We start from the raw sequence: 22,283 nt of genomic DNA on the forward strand, positions 1-22,283 counted from the left end.
ATTCCTAAAGATACCAAAGATACTGGAAGAGAACATAATTGATATCTTGAGATTTTTGAGAAAACAGAAGTCGATTCCTAAAGATACCAAAGATACTGGAAGAGAACATAATTGATATCTTGAGATTTTTGAGAAAACAGAAGCAATTTGGAAAGCCATTGGAAAAACAAGAATCAACATCTTAAGCATCAAACATCGATTCCAGAAGTTGCAAAAGGAAAAATTGAACACTTGGAAAAGAAGAGAAAGGATAAGATGATAAGAATGGAACATCCAACAACAACTTTGAATTTCAATTTTGGCGCTTAATAGGGAAGAAGAATCGACATCTAGAGAAACAAAGATCGAATCTCAAAAAATCAAAAAAGGTCTTGACTTTAACTTTGAAGTGTGACGAGAAGAGTTGACATCTTAAGAATGGAAAACTTGATTCTCAGAAAATAGAAAAGTTCTAGATGTAAAAGAATCAATGTCACACATATCTACAAGTTGATTCCACCAAGCTCTAAACTAAAGCAAGAGTTGATTCACAGCCGTGAAAGATCGATTCTTTAAGTAAGAATGACACAATTCAAGTGGCCTTAACATTAAAAAATTTGTTTAAAACTTACCTTAATGGGCAAAAACCACAAGGGACTACAAATACCTTTGGGAAATCGTTATTCAACAAGAAAAAAGAGTAGAAATTTCATTCCTAAGAAAGGAAAAGCTAAGCAAATCAGAAAATCATTTCCTTATCTTTTTTCTTGCAGCTTTTATCTTTTGAAAATCCTTTGTATTCTTTGTATCTAACCTAGCTCTTTAGCGTTTTGAGGTTCTAAGCTTTATATTCTTTGTGAGAATCCACTGTTGGTTAGTTATACCTCTAAAAAAAAAGGTAGTGTAATGATATTCCTCCATTGTAAAAGGTAGTGTTAGGTTATACCTCCACTGTAAAAGGTAGTGTAAGGTTATACCTTCATTGCAAAAAGTAATATAATGTTATATCTCCATAGAAAAGGTAGATAAAAGTTATACCTCCATAAAAAAGGTAATGTGTTAAAGGTTGTGTTTAAACTTGATTTAAAGGGCAACGATTAATGGATTCGAGCTCTTTGTGCTATCAAGGGAAATGACGTAGGCTTTAAGGGCCAAACCTCTATAAAATCTTGGCTAAGTACTCTTTCCTTTTTCATCATCATCACTAGTTTCATATTTTACTTTTACACTATTTTTAAGCTAACTTGTAACTCTATTCTTAGAAAATATTTTTTAAGAACTTATTCACCCCATTCTTGGTTACTTTACTTTAAGTTTCTCTATCTAACACCGTTAAAGAGCCATGTGTCCCCTCTTTTGTTGCTTTACTCTCCCTTCAACTATAAGCTTATTTATTTCTTTTGGATTTGTTCCAACTGGAAAGGGATTTTGTACGAGAGGAGTACTATATTGGTCTAAGTTGTGTTTGATTTTCTTTTTCTAAATTCTTATATGATGTGTGCATAATTTGAATATATATTATAGGGTTAATTACTTAATTTTTTAATTATTTAGTTATTTTGGAGTTATTTTAATACCTTTTAGCTTAAGTTTAAGTTTATCTTGCTTTTCTTTTTATTTGAGCTTGATAGATAAGTAAATAAAAGAAATTTTGGGCCATTTGGCCTTTGTTGTAGAAAAAGCCATGCATCCAAACCTGTTTTGGTAATTCATGTATAACTTTCACTTTGGAGGTCCAAAGAATGTGATTCTAGAGGCATTGGAAAGCTAAGAAATAGGGCTACAATTCTTATGTTTATCATTTTGCCTAGTTCAAACGAGATAAAGGAGAAAAATTTGTCACAAATTGCTGGACAGTGTAAACCGAATTTAAGGAACAATGGACTTCTAATTGGATGAGTTTCCAGATTTAATTCAAATTAATAAAGAGATTTGCAACATAATATGGTGGAATTCAAGTTGAGCTAGAGGTTTATTAGAAGGAGTTATCACAAGTTAGAAACTAAATTAATTTAAAACTGTTAGTTGGGATAAAGTTTATATGGCAATAAACAACTTGGGTTGTTTGTTTAAGTAGCAGCTAGCAGAGCAAAAGAAGAGGGAAAACTCTAAGGAAATAAGAGAGATTTGAGAGAGAAGAAAAGGGGGAGCTCTACTTGTCCCTTGGAGAGTGAAGATTTCAAATTAAGGATTCAAGATTTGAAGCATTGATTCAAGATTTGAAGCATTCATTCAAGCTTTAACAAGTTTTCTTTGAAACTTTTTTTAGATTGTTATTTGTCAAGATGATGACTTTTGGATTTATTTTGATAAAGATTGTGTTTAATTCTTATTCTATGAGTAGCTAAATTTCTCATTCTAGGGTTTAGATGCAGTCTTTTGTGTTTCCTATGATTACTTTTAAATGATTGATTTGAATTTATTCTTGTTAAGATTAATCTATTGTCTTAAGATTTAATTCTTGTAAATAACTAATCATTATTTGCATGTTAAAGGTATTAAGTGAGGGATCGAAAGACGAAACATATCATTAGTTCATTAAGACATTAGACTTAGGGAAAGTATTCTTTAGAAATAAAAATACTCTTTTGTGACATCGAATGATTCATGCATGCCTAAGCCGCTACATGACCGAATGCATAGATTACCATACAACTTAATAGGTTTATATTAAAGCTTGTGATCATGAAAGTAGACATAGGATTAATAGAAATACATTTGTTGTATCTTGAAATGGAACAACATATACCTTAGGTGACCTAGTCATTAATTTTAAAAAGATAAGTTAAATCAATCAATCATAAGTTAATCATAGGGATTTAATTGATGAAATCTAAATTATAGAATTGCAATTATTATTTGTTAAAGTTCAAGTGATTGATAGTCTTTAATTTAGATTTTGATTAGTTAACCTTATTTAAATTAAGTTGAAATTTCTAAATAATATAAAGAGCCCTAATTTGGCTATTTGATACAACCTTTTATGGGAATGATACTTTACTCACTCTATATCATTTCACGATTCGTGCACTTGCGAGATTAGCATAACAATTTTTGGTGTCGTTGCAGGGAAGCAAAAGTGTCAATATCAATACTAAAAGTTTTCTTTATTAATTTATTTTTTATTTTCTTGCTATTTAATTTTGTTTGTTTTGTTTTTGTTTTATTTTGTAGAGTATTTCTTGGTGTATGAGGCATAGTCGAAGCTTAGAACCAATAGCATTGGATCTCAAGATTAAATGTATGTTTCGCGCATTAAAAAGGGAAAGAAAGTTAAAGTTAGAAAAAGAACAACAAACAAAGATGGCTGAAAATAACATTAATGATGTTAGGGCATTGCATGATTATGTTATGTCTAATATTCATGGAGCTCAAACAAGCATTGTTAAACCACTCATTAATGCTAACAACTTTGAGATCAAACCTGGTCTCATTCAAATGGTTTAACAAGATCAATTTGGGGGAGGAGTTACGGAGGATCTTAATGCCCACTTGGCCAATTTCTTGGAGATATGCAATATTATTAAGATGAATGGATTTATAGAGGCCGCCATTTGCTTAAGGTTGTTTCCTTTTTCTTTAAGAGATAAGGTTAAGCTATGGCTAAATTCTATGTCGCTTAATTCTTTTACTACTTAGAATGCATTTTCACAAACTTTTTTAGTTAAGTATTTTCCACTTGGTAAAACTGCTAAACTTTGAAATGATATTATTAGCTTTGTTCAATTTAATGGTGAGTCTTTGTATGAAGCATGGGAAATAAATAAGGATCTATAGAGAAAGTGTCCACACCATGGTCTTCATGATTGGTTGATTACGTAAACCTTTTATAATGGTTTGTCACATTCAGTTAGGATTATTATAGATGCAGCTGTTAAAGGTACTATAGTGGGAAAATCTATTAAGGATGCATATGCTTTATTAGAAGAGATGGCCTTTAACAATTATTAATGGATTAATGAGAGAGCTATGCCTAAGAGAGTTGCAAGTATGCATGAGGAGGAATGTATTAATATGTTAAATGTTAAGGTTGACTTTCTTGTTAAAATGATTGGTCAATTTAATGTTAATGTTATATCTAACACGTTTTTGAGTTATGATTTTTGTGGAGGTGCTCATATGAGTTCTAAGTGTTAAAATGTAGAGCAAGTGTAGTTTGTTTCTAATTTTAACAAGCTGTAGAACAATCCTAATTCCAACATATACAACTTAAGGTAGAAGAATCATCCAAACTTTTCATGGAGTAATCAAAATAATCAAGGCAACAATCCTAGACCTTTTTATCCCTTAGGTTTCAAAACAAGAAATCAAGGAGTTATACCACCCTAAAAAAGTAAGCAAGTATGGGAAATAGCATTTGAGAAGCTTGTCAATGTTACTAAAGATAGGTTTGAGAATTTGAAAGCAAAGATTGATCAATTAACTAGTCACAATAGAAATTTAGAAGTGCAAATCGAACAACTAGCTAGCTTTTCTAACTCTAGGACTCAAGGTAATTTGCCTAGCAAAATTGAAGTCAATCCAAAGGAGCAATGCAAGGCAATTACTTTGAGGAGTGGTAAGTAGCTTGATGAGGTGAAAGATAAGAATGTGGTGGATGATGGAGTTAAACAAGATGAGGAAATATTTGCACCACCATAAGTCAAGCCATATGTGTTTTCCATTCCTTTTTCCTCAAAGATTGAAGCAAAAGAAATTGGACAAGCAATTTGAGAAGTTTTTGAATGTCTTTAAGCAACTTCACATTAACATTCCTTTTGCAAATGCTTTAGCAGAAATGCATGCTTATGCAAAGTTCCTTAAAATGATCAAGTCCAAAAAAAGGGAAATGGAAGATTATGAGATAGTTGCACTTATGGAGAAGTGCAGTGCTATAATCCAAAATAACCATCCATCAAAGCTTAAGGATCTAGGGAGTTTTTCTATCCCTTGTACTATTGTTTCTTTGCAATTAGTAGATAGATCAATCAAATATCTCATTAAGATTATAGAAAATGTTTTGGTTAAAGTTGGAAAGTTTTACATTCCGATGGACTTTATTGTGCTTGATATGAAAAAGGATGTTGAAATTCCTCTTATTTTGGGACAACCATTCTTGGATACAATAGGAGCAATCATAGATGTGAAGAATGGCAAGCAATCCTTCAATGTTGGAGATGAGGAAGTCGAGTTTAATTTGTTTAAGGCAACCGAGTATCCTTTTTTTTACAGATAGTTGCTATAGAGTGGATTTAATTGATGAGTTGACTGAGGACGTTTTTGACAAGGAATATCCAAAGAAACCCCTCGAAGCTTGTTTGGTTCACGCTGCAACAACAAGGGATAACAACGAGGAGATTGCAACTATTGCACATTTTTTGGAGGCTAACCACTAGTGCTTTATCCAAGAAGAGTTCAATTCAAAGAGTTAGGTAAAAGAAAGCTTATTCCACCACCTTCAATTGAGCAAACACCAACTCTTGAGTTAAAGCTACTATCACCACATCTCAAGTATGTGTATTTAAGTGAGAATAATACTTTGCCTATGATTGTTAATGCTGATTTTTTTTAAAGGCATTGAATTTTTTCATAAGTTTCATATAGAGACTATGAAAAGCAAAGCCTTTTAAGGTTTGTAGATACAAAAGGGTCCTCAGTTGAGGACTAGCAGAACATTAGATGTGTCTAATGGCTAACAACAAGTCAAAGGTTATAGATTAACAAAGCTTACAATCCATTAACACAACCAAAGCAAAGAAATGAATTTAAATCCTTTCCAGACCATGTCAGTAGTGTCCTTAAGCATTCGTTAACTGAAAGTAAGCATTGTGGTTGGTGATCCTAATAACTCCTATTTTAGCAAGTCTGTCAACTAATGTATTTACCTCACGCCTGATACGATTAATGGTGATTCCAGCAATGCTTTTGGTTAATGTTTTAATGGCATTTGAAATGAACTTCATTTTTCATGGGACTTTGGTGTTATCCTTAGCCTAGAAGATGGCATTGGTGAAGTTGCTTTCAACCTCCAACAAATGGTTTAATGCCCATGGTGATGCATAAAAGAAGATAAGTCCTTGGTGAATGGCTTGGAGTTTTGCAAAGTTGGAGTCTTCAATGCCTATGTGGTGGGAGAAGATTCTTTTAATAAAACCATGGTGATCATAGAGCAGTCCTCCAATACCAACAGTTCTTAACTTCCTTTTTGCAACTCCATTAATAATAAGCTTTAGTGTGCCAAGTGGAGGGGGATCTCATGTGGCCTTTATCTTCGATTTAGCTTTCACTCTGCTGCTAAAGTAAACAGTGGGTGAATAAAACAAGTCCTAGTTGAAATGTGCCCTAAGTTCCACCTCACTTTACACCATAAAAGTGGTGGAGGAGGATGATGTCCATAATATGGTTGGAATTGAAAGTTTTCCCTTAAAATATGATTTCATTTTGACAAAGCCAAATTGTCACAGCCCAATTCTTGGGCCATGACCAACGCAAGGGCCCAACGGACTCGGCCCACTAAGCCCAAGCAAGCCTACTTACATGATCTTATACATTAATCCATACTCATTTAAAATTCAAAATCTGTAACGTTCAAATATAGTTCCTTTGAAAACAATTCATAAACCCTAACTATGCATTCAGAATGGCATCATCAACCATAATACACATATATAGTTTGACAAATGAATCTAATCATTTCACAACAAGTATTCATATAAACTTAATTAGAACTTGACCGTCAGTGGAGTGACTTTGGACAAGGTTGCTAACATTTAATGTCATGGTAAACCTATCGAGCAATGGATAGGGAGGAACACCTCGTCCTAGGATCCAACCACCTTTCACTTAGGAAACCTAAAACATAAATTTTGAAAACGTGAGTACAAACTCAGTGAGTGAACATAGGAAGGGAACAAGCAACGTTAAGGAAGGTTTAGAAATCATGATGCACATCTTTGAAAACAATGCAACTTAGTTCAAGTTCTTATTAAAATCCCTCCATTTAACCCTTGGTTATTAAATAATTTAATGATGAAGGAACCATATTCAACATGAAATTGAAAAGAGAGGAAATTTCCAACAATCATCCAAGCAAGGCTATATAAATAGAATGTTTCTTGCTGCAATAAAATCAATTCACAAGTAAATGGGAAATTTTCAAGATTCATCATGCCATATAATCACATATTATAATCATAATCTTTCTATTGCATATACATATACTTAAGCATATATCAACTAGTATATCAGCACATCTCATCCAGCTCATGTGCATCCCACCACATTGTGCACATAGCCGGACATCCCATCTCACCCAGCTCATGTGCATCCCATAACATCGTGCACATAGCCGGACATCCCATCTCTCCCAAGTCATGTGCATCCCACCACATCGTACACATAGCTGGACATCCCTCCTCACCCAGCTCATGTGCATCCCACCACATCGTGCACATAACCGGATAGTATCACCATCCATCTCCCTCACCATCGTCATCACCAGCAAGTGCACAGTTACCCCGCACATGCACGGTTGCATTTGTCACACAATGGTACCATTTATGACATAGTATATATATATATATCAACATTATACATAAACATATGAATTCATCACATTATCCATTTCATAGCATAAAAACATTTCATAAGGGCTTGTTCCCGTGCAAGGTTTTGAAGAAAAACCAATAAAACGTTTTAGACGATTTAATCAAACATAAATGTGTATCTCCCAAAACATTTTAATGCAAGTTCACTCACTTGGCAACAACGAGATATTAAGTCGCTATTTGTTCGGAGGAGTCTCTAACTATTTTCACTGGCTGGTCGCTCGTTATTTACTCCGGCACGCCATCACAGTACTCTAACCTTATCTTTGCACTTCCTAGCAATAATACGAACTCAATATATTTAAGTACATATGTATACGGGCAGCACTTCAACCAATTAATCCTTACTCAAATTTATATTTTTCATCCTACCATGAAACCATCTTCAATTAACTCACATCTTAATACATTTTTACTAAAATTACTTATATCAGTTGCTTACGTAATTCCTTATTTTATATCTCCGACAACTTATTCATGATGTCACGTGCCTACTTCAACCTTTCTAAATAATTTTCGCCAAAATCCATCTTATATTTCCACAGTATTAATTATATTTACGGTAACCATAGTCATTTCAAATCTATCCAATTATTTTTCAATTTCAATCCACATTATTTCTCCTTATTTCTTCCAAATATTATACCACTCAACTTAACACTTTTAACTAAATTATGCCAATAAATTCCTCCGACAACAATAATTCTTCACAACGAATCATTTAAAATTTCTTAACTTCACTTGAGCACTATTCATCAATTTCATATTTTCTTCTTTACTTAGTCCTATGACACATCCTAATACAATTTTTAAATATTATATTAAAATAATTTAAATTTAATTCATAGTACTGATAACCAAAATTTAACTAAACAAGTGGGCTAGCCCTAAATAATCCAACTTCATAACAAGCCCAATAAAAGCAAGAAAGTTTTTACCTATTTGGGCTAGGTTAGCCCAAGCCCAAGTCTCCACCTTTATTCTTTTTTGGACATTTCTTTCTTTGTTGCTATTGGGCTCTTTCCATGGGCTTTTCCCATTTCTTCCTTGTAATACTCCGTACTTTGATATGGTGACTAATAAAACTTATTGGATGCCAATTAAGACATAATAAGGTATTTTGGGTACTAAGGAGACAAGAGAAAATTTTTGAAATAAAATAATATTTTATTAATAAAATAATATTAAAATATTAATTTTTTATTTAGTGTCAAAATTTTTCATGAAGAAGGAGTATATGGTCAATCTAAGTGGGGGAGAAGAAGAATGAGAAAATTTCAGAGAAAAATGACGTTAATGGGGCTGCGTGTCTTTATTAAGTAAAGATAACGCGGGTAAATAAATATTTTAAATATTATCGAGACACCGCGTTGGAGTTCAAACTTTATACTTCATTTGTACATGTGAAGAAGAAGGTAATAGAAGGAAATTGGAGTTTAAGAAATGTTGGAAGGAACCGATTGTAAAAAATGGAAGTTAGAGGAGTCACATGATAAATAAGGAAAAGTTTAAGGACTCATTTGTAATTTTAATGTTTGAAGTTAAAAAGGAGAATTTTCTAATTAAGGAATGCTAGGTTATGAGTAATATGAGATGTACATGTAGGTTGAATGGGACAAGAAATGAATAAATAAACCATAAAGTAAAAATAATATAAAGAGTAAAAATGTGAGTGGTGGGTGAAAGGTGATAAAGTCTTTGTTATGTGATTTTAGTACATAAAATAAGTGGAGAAAATAAGTCAAAAGTCATGAATTCGTGGACAAGCCGTCCATGATAAAGAAAATGAAGAGAAAAGATGAGAAATAAATATTTTAAATATTATCGGGACATCGCGTTGGAGTACAAACTTCATACTTCGTTTGTACATGTGAAGAAAAAGGTAATAGAAAGAAATTAGAGTTTAAGAAATGTTGGAAGGAACCAATTGTAAAAGATGAAAGTTGGAGAAGTCACATGGTAAATAAGAAAAAGTTTAAGGACTCATTTGCAATTTTGATATTTAAAGTTAAAAAGGAGAATTTTCTAATTAAGGAAGGCTAGGTTATGAGTAATATGAGATGTACATGTAGGTTGAATGGGACAAGAAATGAAGAAATAAACCATAACGTAAAAATAATATAAAGAGTAATAATGTGAGTGGTGGGTGGAAGGTGATAAAGTCTTTGTTATGTGATTTGAGTACATAAAACAAGTGGAGAAAATAAGTCAAAAGTCATGAATTCATGGACAAGCTGTGCATGACAGAAAATGAAGAGAAAATATGAGAAAATAGTGAAATGGGAAGAAAAGTCAAGTAAGGTGGCGGTAAAGGTTCAAAGTAATTATTGACTTGCATTTTAACCACATGGCTAGTAAAAAATGACAATAAAAGAAAAAGGAATGATGGTATGGGTAGTCACATGTAAAACAATAAGGAAAAGTAAATAATAATAAAAAAAGAGAAAAAGACCAACATGGGCAGTCGCCTATGTGGTCAATTAAAGAATCAAGACATATTTTTTTTGGTGGTAAGGGCCGGCCAAGTTGGTAAGAAAGAATGAGATAAAGATGAAAGATAGAAAAGATATGAAAGAAGAAAAAAAGAAGAAGAAAGAGTCAAAGTCGATTTAGTGAAGAAGAAAAAAAGGAAAAGAGAAGTCGGTGTGAGAGAGAGAGCAAAGGGGAAAGTCGTCGACCAAGGGAGAAAGAGAGGGTTGGAAGAGAGCAGAAAAATGGTAGTTGCCATCGCTTAAAAGAGTGAAGAGAGAGGCCTTGTGTTGCATAATTTTTAGAAGGAAATAGAAAGAGTTTTGCTGCAAAATTTTAAGAGGAAATAGGAAGAGTTTTACTCTAAATTTTGAGAGAAAATAGAAAGAGTTTTGCTGCAAATTTGAAAGAGAAAACAAGAGCTGGTGCTGTTGGGTTTGTGAGGGAGTAAACAAAAGCTTGAGCTGCCGGCTTGTGAGTGTAAGAAAGGAAAAAGAAAGAGAAGAAAGGTGCTGCCGACCGGCGGGAGAGAGGAAAAGAAGAAAGAGAGAAAGAAACTAAAAAAAAAGAAAAAAAAAGAAAAAGAGAGAGTGGGTATAGCCCAATAAGAAAAGAATGGGCATGGCCTAATAAGAAGAAATGGGAAGAGCCCAAGGAAAAGGCCCAATAGCAATAAAGAAAGAAATGTCCAAAAGAGAATAAAGGTGGAGACTTGGGCTTGGTCTAACCTAGCCCAAATAGGTAAAAGCTTCCTTGCTTTTATTGGGCTTGTTATGAAGTTGGATTATTTGGGGCTAGCCCACTTGTTTAGTTAAATTTTGGTTATTAGTGGTATGAATTAAATTTAAATTACTTTAATACAATATTTAAAAATTGTATTAGGATGTGTCATAGGACTAAAGTAAAGAAGAAAATATGAAATTGATGAATAGTGCTCAAGTGAAGTTAAGAAATTTTAAATGATTCGTTGTGAAGAATTATTGTTGTTGGAAGAATTTATTGGCATAATTTAGTTGAAAGTGTTAAGTTGAGTGGTATAATATTTGGAAAAAATAAGGAGAAATAATGTGGATTGAAATTGGAAAATAATTGGATAGATTTGAAATGATTGTGGTTGTCGTAAATATAGTTAATATTGTGGAAATATAAGATGGATTTGAGCGAAAATTATTTAGAAAGGTTGAAGTAGGCACGTGACATCATGAATAAGTTGTCGGAGATATAAAATAAGGAATTAGGTAAGCAATTGATATAAGTAATTTCAGTAAAAATTTATTAAGATGTGAGTTAATTGAAGATGGTTTCATGGTAGGATGAAAAATATAAATTTGAGTAAGGATTAATTGATTGAAGTGCTGCCCGTATAAATATGCAATTACATATATTGAGTTCGTATTATTGCTAAGAAGTGCAAAGATAAGGTTAGAGTACTGTGGTGGCGTGCCGGAGTAAATAACGAGCGACTGGCCAGTGAAAATAGTTAGAGATACCACCGAACAAATAACGACTTAATATCTTGTTGTTGCCAGGTGAGTGAACTTGTATTAAAATGTTTTGAGAGATACACATTTCTGTTTGATTGAATCCTCTAAAATGTTTTATTGGTTTTTCTTCAAAAACCTGCACGAGAACAAGCCCTTATGAAATGTTTTTATGTTATGAAATGGATAATGTGATGAATTCATATGTTTATGTGTAATGTTGATATATATATACTATGTCATAAATGGTACCATTGTGTGACAAATGCAACCGTGCATGTGCGGGGTGAGTGTGCACTTGTCGATGATGACGGTGGTGAAGGAGATGGATGGTGATATTGTCCGGCTATATGCACGATGTGGTGGGATGCACATGAGTTGGGTGAGATGGGATGTCCAGCTATGTGCACGATGTGGTGGGATGCACATGAGTTGGATGTGATGCGGTGATATACTAATTGATATGTTTAAGTATATGTATATGCAATAGAAGGATTATGATTATAATATGTCATTATATGGCGTGATGAATCTTGAAAATTTCCCACTTACTTGTGAATTGATTTTATTGCAGCAAGAAACATTCTGTTTATACTACCTTGCTTGGATGATTGCTAGAAATTTCCTCTCTTTCCAATTTCATGCTGAATATGGTTCCTTCATCATTAAATGATTTAATAACCAGGGGTTAAATGGAGGGATTTTAATAAGAACTTGAACTAAGTTGCATTGTTTTCAAAGATGTGCATCATGATGTCTAAACCTTCCTCAACGTTGCTTGTTCCCTTCCTATGTTCACTCATTGAGTTTGTACTCACGTTTTCAAAATTCTTGTTTTAGGTTTCCTAAGTGAAAGGTGGTTGGATCCTAGGACGAGGTGTTCCTCCCTATCCATTTCTCGGTAGGTTTACCATGACATTAAATGTTAGCAACTTCACTTCGCTGACGGTCAAGTTCTAATTAAGTGTATATGAATACTTGTTGTGAAATGATAAGATTCATTTGTCAAACTATATATGTGTATTATGGTTGATGATGCCATTCTGAATGCATAGTTGGGGTTTATGAATTGTTTTCAAAGGAACTATATTTGAATGTTACAGATTTTGAATTTTAAATGAGTATCGATTAATGTATAAGATCATGTAAGTAGGCTTGCTTGGGATTAGTGGGTCGAGTCCATTGGACCTTTGTGCCGATAATGGTCTGAAAATTGGGTTGTGACAGACTTGGTATCAGAGCCCTAGGTTTATATGAGTTTTAGGAATTCCTCTGTGGTCAACGAAGTTTTTGGAGTCCGTGTAAAGTCTTGTCCTTGGATTGTGGGTGCGCAACGCAAGTCAAGGAAGAGAGGCTGCATGGGCCCCTACTTCATTAGAAACCTACTAGTTCTTATGATGTCTAGATGGATTAGTAATTAATACTTGATTGGTATAGGTGGAGGTGTACAAGTTGCACACGCCATGTCTAGAAGAACCGGTAGTCCTGAGGCCCCTCATAGTGCTAGCGAGGGATCATTAAATTCCACTACTAGGAGCCAATGGCGCCCTGATCTAGGTAATTTGGAAGGTGACCCATACCGAATTCCTATTAACTAGATTCCCCCAAAAATAGAAGAGTGGTTTCGTGATAAGGAAAGCCTTGAGAGTAGCGATAGTCTTGAAAGTGAGGATAGCTCTGACATTCAGGAAGCTATAAGAAATTTCCTTTTGAAGAGATCTAAGGAATGGCATAGGGAAAAGACGAAAGACGCAATTGCAAAGGGGAATATTCATCTTAGGAAAGTATTTGCTGTCTGACACTTTCCTCCTGATTGTGGAATAGGTGCTGCGCTTGTGAGTAGTGAGGAATACAAGAGGATACAACAAGTTTTGGTTGAAGATAAAATGAGAAAATCTCAAGAGGAAGAGGAGGACCCGGAAAGGATTAATCGATGTGCTCGGATCAAGGCGACAAGGATCCTAAAGACACTTAATACCTTCTTTGAAGTTTGTATCACTCTAAGTCTAAGCAGATGCGGTGTTAGGGAAATAGTAGTAGTTATCTATACAAGGGAGTTAAGAGTTGACTTTTATTTTGTATGACTCGAACGAATTATAAAGTAGCTATTTGAATGACTGGATGTGTATGAAAATCTTTTGGTATGATAGAGGTAGACTAGTAATATAATTATTGAGGAAGGATATTCACCTTAGTGGCATGGTTGGTCACCTTAGATGATTATTAAGGATCGACGTAGAAAGTCATTAATGATACAAACAACTACGAGACCTGACAAATGATTACCGATTAATTGTGGAAAAGTGAAATTTGAAATCCCAGTTGCAGTTACAGTTTGGAAGGATATGAGAGAAATCAATGAGGATATAGGTGACACTTAGATTGGGTGATGTGATTAAGTCAAGGATTGTAAAATTTAAGTATGGAGGGAACTACAAAATGATGCCATGACATTATAAGATAATAATTTGGTACAAATATGGAACTTGGGAGAAAATCAATCCTTGATTTAATAAGATTGTGAATGTAGAGCGTGGAGAAAGTTGAACTATTTTCATGGCCATTTGTATTGAAAGTCAACAAAACTATTTGAGTTGCACGATAAGAAACACAATGAATTGTAAAGTATTAGGATGAATAATATGTTGACCAAAGTCAAATCCTAAGAAATAAAAGAGACAAAGATTAAGCCTTGTTAAAGGCTAAGGAAAAGGTGAGTGAAGTGTTAGATGAATATATGAGAGATGGGTAAGGGATGTCAATACCAAGTGATGAAAGTGTGAATGAAGGATTACAAGGGTGGTATAGAAAACGAGTTTATATAGAATGTCGTTGTGAGAATTTGCAATTCTTGTCTTGACTCAGTTAAATGAAAAGGGGTAGTAACCACACAAAGCCAATTTTGTGGCACACTAGAAACCTATGAAGATGAATTGGGAATTGAATGGACGAGTGTGTATTTATATGTCTTTAACAATAAGTGCATGTCTATAGAACAATATATTCGAGATTTAAAGGAGCAAATAAGAGACTAAGTGTTTTAGGAATGCACAAACATCTTTGAGAAGAAATTTCTAATCATACACGGCAAGTATAAAATGTGGAATTTTTGAAATTTGCTGAGGAGTCTAATGGCTAAGTCACAGGTTAAGTGATCACATGCGGTGAGACATAAGTTTAAGATAGGTATCCCTAAGAAAATACTTAAGAGGAGTTCTGCTATGGATTTTGTGAAAGTAAGCATTAAGTTATGTGGTTATAAAGAGGAAGCCATAAGTTGAAGGTGATATTCATATTGACATTGAAAAGTACTTGAGGCATGCACGATTCAAATCAGTCTAAGTTTTAAGTGACTCATTAAGGTCAAAATGCAACAAGGATATAATATATATATATATATATATATATATATATGTGTGTGTGTGTGTGTGTGTGTGTTAGAGGTATGAAGAATAATTGAGAAATAAGGATGACTTTTAGGGATGGTGGCATGGCAGAAGATGCAATGATCAAGTAAGAGATAAATCCTTAAAGGATCAATGAGAATATAAAGCATATATGGATACTGGATTGCAATTTAATGAAAATGACATTTAGCAAGTGAGATGTAATTAATGACATTGTGAGGCAAGGATATATAGTATGATAAAACTCAAGTATATAGTTGGAAATGATATAAACGATATGAAGTTATGCATAGGCATAACAAGAATGTTGACATACACTATGAGGATTATTATATTGAATCTTGGATAAGGATGGGGATAAAAAAAAAAAAGAAATGTAGTCCAAGGCACGCGAACACATGGATCCTTATGCGTAACGAGGGATGTTGACATTTGGAAAATGCATGTACATACGTATATGTGAAATTGATGACTTAACCATATGAGGTGAAGAATTGTTCTTAGTAATTTGAGATTTGAACTTCATGTATTTGATGAGTTGTATAGATGGTACAACGGCAAGAAGTTCCATTAGAAGTTGAACTATGACGATATAAGGAATTTTGGGAAAAATGGTAAGAGAAATGAGATTAAAGAAATGTAATCCACGGCGTGAGAATAATTGAAGTATGTGGCGTAAATGCAAAATAAACCTGAAGCATGTGGGAATAATTGAAAGCATTAACTTTTCTCAACGTTGAGACTATGTACAGAAATGAATATGGCATGTTTGTAATGCTGAAGGCCACATAATAATGTATGGGAATAAAATGAATGAATCAATGTCGAGAAGTTTGGCAAGGAGCGAAATAATACAATGGTGATTAAGTATACATAAGTAAGTATAATATGTGATCGAAAACGGTATGATTGAGATGGAGTTATGGTTCAAATTTAATGATAGTGATAGAGGCATGTTTGAAGTGTCAATATAAGAGATTATGATTGTGAAAGGTATTGCTGATTTGATTCTGAAGGAAAATAATAGACATAAGTGAGGTATTCAAATTGAACTGGAGGTGAACGAGGTGAATAAATGGAATGTCCCTATAATGGGGGAAAAGGAATAAGATCATGGAGTGAGATTAATAACTCGACGTCGACGTGAATTCGAGGACGAATTCTATTTAAGTAGGGGAGACTGTAATACTTCATACTTTGATGTGGTGACTAATAAAGCTTATTGGATGTCAATTAAGGCATAATAAGGTATTTTGGGCACCAAGGAGACAAGAGAAAATTTTTGGAATAAAATAATATTTATTAATAAAATAGTATTAAAATATTAATATTTTATTCAGTGTCAAAATTTTTCATGAAGAAGGAGTATATGGTCAATCTAAGTGGGGGAGAAGAAGAATGAGAAAATTTCAGAGAAAAATGACGTTAATGGGGCTGCGTGTCTTTATTAAGTAAAGATAGCGCGAGTAAATAAATATTTTAAATATTATCAGGACACCGCGTTGGAGTACAAACTTTATACTTCATTTGTACATGTGAAGAAAAAGGTAATAGAAGGAAATTGGAGTTTAAGAAATGTTGGAAGGAACCAATTGTAAAAGATGGAAGTTGGAGGAGTCACATGGTAAATAAGGAAAAGTTTAAGGACTTATTTGTAATTTTGATATTTAAAGTTAAAAAGGAGAATTTTCTAATTAAGGAAGGCTAGGTTATGAGTAATATGAGATGTCCATGTGTGAGACCCTAACCTCTATAGGCTTGTAACTAGGCATAGACGCCATAACACGAGCTAGGGGTAGTTTCGTCATTTCCTCTAATAAGCTCCCAGAAGAAATTTTTATTATATTTTGAGGTCTAAATAGGTGTAAGATTCCATAAATGATATGTAATGATGAAAACATGAAGAAAACTAGAAGTTTCAATAATTTTCACAACAGGGGCAAAATGGTCATTTTTCACCTCGGGTTAGAATTTTTAAGTTTTCATGAACCCAAACATTTCTAGACCATTATGGACCTTGTCCTAGTGTCAAAAGAGTAAAAATATTTCATAAAAGATTGGAGGAGAATAAGTTAATTTATGGAGGGGCATTTTGGTAATTTAAGTGGAATGGATAAGCTTGGGCTATAAATATCTCTTTCTTCCAACAGCTCATACATTCTTCAACAGCTTTTCTTCTTCTTCTCTTTCGTGTTGCTTCCCAACCTCCATGAAAGCTTGATAAGAAAGCTCCACAACCTTCCTTAAATAGCTCCAAATTTCATGCTTTTGGTGCACCCTTTCCATAAACCCTTGTGCTCTTCCATTCTCTCACTTTAAAACCCTTGAAAAATCTTGTTTCCATACTCTCTCTCACAAGTTAGGTGTTTTAGAGAGAGAAAGAGGAAGCTTTACAATAGTTTGGAGAATCGTTGGAAATAATTTCAAAGTTTTAAAGCTATTAAGGTGAGTAGTAAATTTGAGTTAAAATTTTAGTGTTGAGAATGACTAGAGATTTGATTTGTGAATATTTTGTAGTTGAGATTGCTAATTCACTGTGGAATAATAGGATAGTGAAAATGGATAGACATTTAATGACCATTTGAAGTAAGCAAAGAGAAAGTTTTTGGACTCTATAAGCATGTGAATTAACATAATTCTGATGTTAATGTGATCATAGGTTCCAACGAAGCCACACCGTCCCAATTGGACCATTAGGGAAGTTAGAGTCGGTTAAAGGCTCAATAAACACCAATGAGTGGACGTGCATTTCAAAAATTGTTTTGGGAATGTAAACTTATTTGCACTATATACTTGAATGATTTTTTTCAACTTTCTTTAAAAACGAGTGCTTTGGGAACAAGCTTTTGATAAATTGATTTTATGTTGTGACATGTGGCTGTTATGGATGGTTGAACTACTACACTATGTTGATATATATATACAAATAATGTTCTGTATTGATATTGACCAGGCTATGTGCAAGTAAGAGTGCATATAAGCCGTTGCTGACTCAGCTATGTGCAAGTGGGAGTGCACATAAGCCATTGCTAACCCGACTATGTGCGAGTGGGAGTGCGCATATGCCATTGCATATGAGATGATGATGATGGGAGGGTGTACATGATGAGTGATATATATATATATATACATATATGGTATATGGTTGTAATGCAAAAATGTGAGCATTTGAATTGTTGAAATTTGGGAGTTTGTATGTGTTACATGTTGCTTTTGTTATTTTAGCAGGATGGCTTTGATTTAAGGGAAAAAGGAAACTTTTTTCTTGATGTTCTGATTCTCGTTGCAGCAAGAAACTCTCGGGTTTTGAAGGGGTTGGCTGGCCGAAAACTCGTTGCAGCAAGAATCCATTCTCTCTGCAATGAGAAAGGTACTGTGGCTTCTCGTTGTAGCGAGAAACTTTCTGTTTTGAAACCCAAAATTTCGCTGCAGCGAAAAACTTTCTGTTTTTCTCCCCATTTGGTTCTGTTGCTACCCTATTTTCCATTTCTTTGGTACCATAGTTGAGCATGGATTTCCAACATTAAGGAATAAATGAATTAAGTTTAAAATGAGGAGGTTTGGTGAGAAACCCTCGGCCAGTTAAGAAACCCTCGGCTAGATGATAATTTAAGTCAAGTGTTGCTACAGCAAAAATTCATTCTCGCTGCAATGAGGACCCGTCGTTTATTTGACTTGATTCGCATGAATGCTATTAAAGTTTTCACTCTCCAAATCCTTTGTTGAGCATGGACTCTTTTCAATAAGTGACTTTTTTTCTCATGTGGGGTTTACATGAGGGGTTTAATAAGAACTCAAATAAATTGCATTGTTTAGAAAAATGAATGCATTATGATTTCGTTAAACATTCCTTACGGTATGCTTGTTCCCTTCTTGTTCACTCACTGGGTTTATACTCACTGTTTTCAACTTCATGTTTTCAGATCACGAGGCAGTTGGTAACTAGGTCGAAGTGTCTTCGTATATTCGACCCTTGGTAGGTGTCTCGGCATTCAGTAGCTGTACATTCATCCGAGTCTCTCCGTTGGAAGTCAAGTATTCTTTTCTTGTGTATAGACAAACCTAATGTAAATTATTAAGATACATGTTGTAGACAATGTATAGACACTTGTTTGGTATGCTAGTATGAGGTGGCAATGTTTAATATTATTTTGATCCTAAGTTATGAAACGTGACTTAGCAGTTATGATGGAATGATGAACACGTCAAATTAATAAGCTTGCTTAAGCTTAGTGGACTACGTCCATTGGGCCCATGTGCCGGTCATGGCCTGGAATTTGGGTCGTGACAACATGTAGGTTGAATGGGGCAAGAAATGAATAAATAAACCATAAAGTAAAAAAAATAGAAAGAGTAAAAATGTGAGTGGTGGGTGGAAGGTGATAAAGTCTTTGTCATGTGATTTTAGTGCATAAAAAAAGTGGAGAAAATAAGTTAAAAGTGATGAATTCATGGACAAGCTGTCCATGACAAAAAAAATGAAGAGAAAAAATGAGAAAATAGTGAAATGAGGAAGAAAAGTCAAGTAAGGTGGCGGTAAAGGTTCCAAGCAATTGTTGACTTGCATTTTAACCACATGGCTGGTCAAAGAAGACAATAAAAGAAGAAGGAATGATGGTATGGGCAGTCACATGTAAAACAATAAGGAAAAGTAAATAATAAAAAAAAAAAAGAGAAAAAGACCAACATGGGTAGCCGCCCATGTGGTCAATTAATGAATCAATACATATTTTTTTTGGTGGTAGGGGCCGGCCAAGTTGGTAAGAAAGAATGAGATAAAGATGAAAGATAGAAAAGATAAGAAAGAAGAAAAAAAAAAAGAAAGAAGCAAAGTCGGTTAAGTGAAGAAGAAAAAAAGGAAAAGAAAAGTCGGTGTGAGAGAGAGAGAGCAAAGGGGAAAACCGTCGGCCAAGGGAGAAAGAGAGGGCTAAAAGAGAGTAGAAAAATGGCAGCTACCGCTGCTTAGAGGGGTGAAGAGAAACCTTGTTCTGCACAATTTTTAGAAGGAAATAGGAAGTGTTTTGCTGTAAAATTTTAAGAGGAAATGGGAAAAGTTTTGCTGCAAATTTTGAAAGGAAATAGAAAGAGTTTTGCTGCAAATTTGAAAGAGAAAACAAGAGCTAGTGCCATTAGGTTTGTGAGGGAGTAAACAAAAGCTTAAGCTACAAGCTTGTGAGTGTAAGAAAGGAAAAAGAAAGAGAAGAAAGGTGCCGTCGACCGACGGGAGAGAGGAGAAGAAGAAAGAGAGAAAGAAACAAAAAAAAAAAAGAAAAAAGAAGAAAAAGAGAGTGTGGGTATAGCCCAATAAGAAAAGAATGGGCATGGCCCAATAGGAAGAAATGGGAAAAGCCCATGGAAAGGGCCCAATAGCAACAAAGAAAGAAAGGTCCAAAAGAGAATAAAGGTGGAGACTTGGGCTTGGGCTAACCTAGCCCAAATAGGTAAAAACTTCCTTGCTTTTATTGGGCTTGTTATAAAGTTGGATTATTTAGGGCTAGCCCACTTGTTTAGTTAAATTTTGGTTATTAGTGGTATGAATTAAATTTAAATTACTTTAATACAATATTTGAAAATTGTATTAGGATATGTCATAGGACTAAAGTAAAGAAGAAAATATGAAATTGATGAATAGTGCTCAAGTGAAGTTAAGAAATTTTAAATGATTCGTTGTGAAGAATTATTGTTGTCGAAGGAATTTATTGGCATAATTTAGTTGAAAGTGTTAAGTTGAGTGGTATAATATTTGGAAGAAATAAGGAGAAACAATGTGGATTGAAATTGGAAAATAATTGGATAGATTTGAAATGACTATGGTTGCCGTAAATATAGTTAATATTATGGAAATATAAGATAGATTTAGGCCGAAATTATTTAGAAAGGTTGAAGTAGGCACGTGACATCATGAATAAGTTGTCGGAGATATAAAATAAGGAATTACGTAAGCAACTAACATAAGTAATTTAAGTAAAAATGTATTAAGATGTTAGTTAATTGAAGATGGTTTCATGGTAGGATGAAAAATATAAATTTGAGTAAGGATTAATTGATTGAAGTGCTGCCTGTATACATATGTAATTAAATATATTGAGTTCTTCTTATTGCTAGGAAGTGCAAAGATAAGGTTAGAGTACTGTGGTGGTGTGTCAGAGTAAATAACGAGCGATCGGCCAGTGAAAATAGTTAGAGATACCTCCGAACAAATAACGACTTAATATCTCGTTGTTGCCAGGTGAGTGAACTTGCATTAAAATGTTTTGAAAGATACACATTTATGTTTGATTGAATCCTCTAAAACGTTTTTTTGGTTTTTCTTCGAAAACTTGCACAGGAACAAGCCCTTATGAAATGTTGTTATGTTATGAAATGGATAATGTGATGAATTCATATGTTTATGTATAATGTTGATATATATATACTATGTCATAAATGGTGCCATTGTGTGACAAATGCAACCGTGCATGTGAGGGGTGAGTGTGCACTTGTCGGTGATGACGGTGGTGAGGGAGATGGATGGTGATACTGTCCGGCTAAGTGCACGATGTGGTGGGATGCACATGGCTAGATGAGGTGGGATGTCTGGCTATGTGCACAATGTGGTGGGATGCACATGAGCTGGGAGAGATGGGATGTTCGGCTATGTGCACGATGTGGTGGGATGCACATGAGCTGGGTGGGATGGGATGTCCAGCTATGTGCATGATGTCGTGGGATGCACATGAGCTGAATGAGATGTGGTGATGTACCAGTTGATATATGCTTAAGTATATGTATATGCAATAGAAAGATTATGATTATAATATGTGATTATACGGCATGATGAATCTTGAAAATTTCCCACTTACTTGTGAATTGATTTTATTGCAGCAAGAAACATTCTGTTTATACTGCCTTGCTTGGATGATTGCTGAAAATTTCCTCTCTTTCCAATTTCATGCTGAATATGGTTCCTTCATCATTAAATGATTTAATAACCATGGGTTAAATGGAGGGATTTTTATAAGAACTTGAACTAAGTTGCATTGTTTTCAAAGATGTGCATCACGATTTCTAAACTTTCCTTAACGTTGCTTATTCCCTTTCTATGTTCACACACTGAGTTTGTACTCACGTTTTCAAAATTCATGTTTTAAGTTTCCTAAGGCAAAGGTGGTTGGATCCTAGGACGAGGTGTTCCTCCCTATCCATTGCTCGGTAGGTTTACCATGACATTAAATGTTAGCAACTTTGTCCGGAGTCACTTCGTTGACGGTCAAGTTCTAATTAAGTGTATATGAATACTTGTTGTGAAATGATGAGATTCATTTGTCAAACTATTTATGTGTATTATGGTTGATGATGCCATTCTAAATGCATAGTTGGGG

General features: G+C 34.1%; 1 protein-coding gene, 1 long non-coding RNA gene and 1 other non-coding gene across 3 annotated transcripts; 2 read left to right on the forward strand and 1 right to left on the reverse strand.

Moving 5' to 3' along the window:
* Window positions 1-3,672: 3,672 nt before the first annotated feature.
* Window positions 3,673-3,779, reverse strand: LOC148762536 (small nucleolar RNA R71). Its single transcript, XR_016026781.1, has one exon. It is a non-coding gene; the product is annotated as a small nucleolar RNA R71 (small nucleolar RNA).
* Window positions 3,780-4,567: 788 nt separating this feature from the next.
* Window positions 4,568-5,194, forward strand: LOC148762537 (uncharacterized). The gene has a single exon (XM_088806622.1). The coding sequence runs from the start codon at window positions 4,568-4,570 to the stop codon at window positions 5,192-5,194; it is 627 nt and encodes a 208-aa protein (XP_088662748.1).
* A 5,443-nt stretch (window positions 5,195-10,637) lies between these two features.
* On the forward strand, window positions 10,638-12,617 carry LOC148762538 (uncharacterized). Its single transcript, XR_016026486.1, has 2 exons — window positions 10,638-10,775; window positions 12,356-12,617. It is a non-coding gene; the product is annotated as an uncharacterized LOC148762538 (long non-coding RNA).
* Window positions 12,618-22,283: the final 9,666 nt, after the last annotated feature.

Source organism: Theobroma cacao, chromosome 5 (genome assembly GCF_053813885.1).
Source record: "Theobroma cacao isolate CCN51 chromosome 5, ASM5381388v1, whole genome shotgun sequence".
NCBI classification, from domain to species: domain Eukaryota; kingdom Viridiplantae; phylum Streptophyta; class Magnoliopsida; order Malvales; family Malvaceae; genus Theobroma; species Theobroma cacao.

What these genes read in the sequence shown, in the direction of transcription:
- LOC148762537 (XM_088806622.1), top strand. Translation starts at nt 4,568, where the DNA reads ATGTGGTGGATGATGGAGTTAAACAAGATGAGGAAATATTTGCACCAC.